The sequence below is a fragment of the Morus notabilis genome, unplaced genomic scaffold, assembly GCF_000414095.1.
Source record: "Morus notabilis unplaced genomic scaffold, ASM41409v2 Scaffold681, whole genome shotgun sequence".
Classification (NCBI taxonomy): domain Eukaryota; kingdom Viridiplantae; phylum Streptophyta; class Magnoliopsida; order Rosales; family Moraceae; genus Morus; species Morus notabilis.
In genome coordinates, this window is record NW_010356641.1 from 33,060 (window position 1) to 36,220 (window position 3,161).

The following is a 3,161-nucleotide window of genomic DNA, read 5'->3' on the forward strand; positions in this document are numbered from 1 at the left end:
TAAAACGCATAAAACAACACATTTAACAACAAATAAATAAGTAAAAAATTGAAGACAGATTATTACAATTATTGTACATAAAGACCAAAGTAACTTAAATTAGAACAGAAACAAATTTTTGTAATGTGAACATAAAAAAAAATAGTAACTGTTTAAAGAACACTGACTCATCAAATAACATTAATACCATAAGAAAAAGAAATTGTAACACGTCAGCATATACTCCAGACAATACGGGCAACATCAAAACCAACAATGTCTCGATTAACAGTCACCCAATATGTGTTAATAATAAAAGGAAATAACAACATCATCACCAAAGAAGAATAAAATTTTTAAAAAATTTAAACTGTTCACAGAAAAACAAAAAAGGAAAAATACCAACCTAACCAATCAGTAATGTAAATAACTGCAATAGTAAAGAGGAAAAAAAAACTTTTACAAAACAAATGATAACAGCAGCATAAAAATAGAGCATAGTGAAAAGATAAAGGAAGATATGAACAACTTCATATAAGAAATCAAAACAACGTCAAATCTAAATAGTTTTTAACAGTAAAAAAACAAATGTAAGAACAAAAACACAATACCTTAATGGAAGAAACGTAGTGAACAGGATAGATCCACCAGAAAAATCAAGATCCAAAATCAAACATAAGCATATAGAATATCCCAATATCTAAAACTGACGAAGGAAAAGAAGGAGCCGATTTTGCCAAAAAAACACGAACAATACTAACATAAGCCTAATATGAAGATGTTTTTTAAAGAGTAAGAAAAGAAAGAAGGCAGAATAGGCATTATATATATGCTGAAAGTAAATTTTTAAATCTCCAATACAAATTTCTGCAAAGAGGGATAAATCAGATAAATAATTTTTTTTACCGCAAGTGTCTTCAAGCATGCAAATCACCACGAGAAAGAACGAATAAGCAACGGACACAAAAATATCAGGTATCTATTAGAAAAATCTGCAGCATGAGAAAAATACATGTCAAAATATAACATTAACACGGTAAGCTAGTAATAATCCTGCAAAAAATAAAGTGAAGAAAAACATCATGAGAAAACTGGTCAGATTGAAAAATAAGAAAATAAGGGAAAAAATTTTGAACAAAATATGCATCGAAAACATTCTGAAATAAAAGAATTAAGACAAATAAATCATACATAGTAAACAAAGAAACAAAAGAAAAAAAGAAACAAAAATATATAAAAAAAAAAGGAGAAAAAAAACCTAAAACATAAAATAGTCAAAAAAATGAAAAAAAAAAATTCCGTGAGAAAGAAACAAAAAAAAAAGAAAAAATTTATCCAAGAAAATAAGGACGGAAAAAAAAACTCTAAAACATAAATAAGTGAAAAAAAAAATATAAGAAAAAAATTCCTTAGAACGTATAGAAAAAACGTTAGAAATAAATTTATGAAAAAAAAAATAGAAGAACGAAAACCAAAATCATCCAAAAATAAATAAAGCAAAATTAAATTAATACTTAAAATTACAACACAGGAAAAAGGAATTTTATGAACAAAACACTAAAAATGAAAATAAAAATTTATACAAAGATGAACAGAGAAAAATTTTAAAAATTGAGAGAAACAAAAAAAGGAAAGAACTATTTTTTTTTTTTTACAAAAACCATAAAACATCTAAAGAAGGGAAAATATACTCTGATCTCAATCCAGTTTTGCCAAAACATCAAAAAAGGAACAAAGCAACAAAATTACAAAAACCATAAAACATCTAAAGAAGAGAAAATATACTTTGAAAAACGGGAAGAGAAAAAAAATAAACGATATCCTAAAACATCAAAAAAAAAGAATTCGAGAATAAAAACTATATTATGAAATCGTTAAATTTTAGGCAAATCCCAAAACATAAAAAAAGAAAAAGAAAAAGAAATGAAGAAACATATTTGAGGAGATGAACAGAGCATAGAAACAAGAAATGGTAGAAGGTTCGGTGTGAAGAAAATGATGTAAAAAAAAATAAACGATATCCTAAAACATCAAAAAAAAAGAATTCGAGAATAAAAACTATATTATGAAATCGTTAAATTTTAGGCAAATCCCAAAACATAAAAAAAGAAAAAGAAAAAGAAATGAAGAAACATATTTGAGGAGATGAACAGAGCATAGAAACAAGAAATGGTAGAAGGTTCGGTGTGAAGAAAATGATGTAACCCACCGAATAGACAACAGGACATAAAATGACAGAGCAGAATTAAAAAATCAAATGAAAGAATAACAAAGGATAAAAGATAAAAAATACTATTCATAGCACTGTAGCATGAACAATAAAACCCTTCATTTCCTTTAGTATATATACAATAACATTCCAATTTTGTTTGCTTTTAGAATGGAGTGACGAAATAAGTATTGTAGTTGGTGGGTGAAGAACATGACCAATCGTTAAACTCCACGTAAGAAAAATATAAAATTGGTAATCATGTTACAGAGTCCTATATATCCTAATAATTTAAGAACAGAGAATTGGTATCTGGTTCTTATGTAGTTGTAAATATTAAACTCATTATTCTCTAGCATTTAATTACTTCCAGATAAACAGAAAATTAATTTCCATAATAAACAAATGAAAAAAAAAACCTTCCATGTAAAAATACTTTGCATGCACGCTTTCGAAAATTTCAGAAGAATCTAGAGCCTCTGAATTAATAGCATCCTAATTATGCTTCCCTTAGATTAATGGAGTGGGGAGATTAGTGTTTAGTCTCAGATGAGATTAATGCTCAGCTAGTGTTAAACACCAAGTTAATTAGAAAACAACACGGTTAGTTGAACATCTTTTAGTGTATCTAACTAGAAAAGAGTAAATAAGACTAACGATTCTACGATGTTACATTTACATAATAATACTAGGCTAGCCAATCATGATTCCTTAACTTATATTATAAACTTCCTTGTTCCCCCCAAAAAAAAAAGAAAAAAAAAACTTCTTTAGTGCATCTTCTGAACCTCAGAGAAATAACATCCAGAGAGTTTGGCTTTCAATGAATAATAACAACTCAATGGTTCAAGGACAACATTGTTGATGGTTTGAATTGTCTTTAAATTTTCCTCTCTTAAATACCAGTTTAAATCTTGAACTGAGATTTGAATCCTAAATAACAGTATGAGTTGTTGAAATAAATAAGGACATT

The 3,161-nt window shown here is 27.0% G+C and overlaps 1 protein-coding gene across 1 annotated transcript in view; it reads right to left on the reverse strand.

The window, feature by feature from the left end:
* Positions 1-1,020: 1,020 nt before the first annotated feature.
* The window catches only part of LOC21386308 (probable polygalacturonase At3g15720), a 7,541-nt gene continuing 5,400 nt past the window's right edge, over positions 1,021-3,161 (reverse strand). The window contains exon 9 of the mRNA XM_010088368.2: positions 1,021-1,032. Coding sequence (XP_010086670.2) covers positions 1,021-1,032 — 12 coding nt within the window. The remainder of the gene's footprint in view (positions 1,033-3,161) is intronic.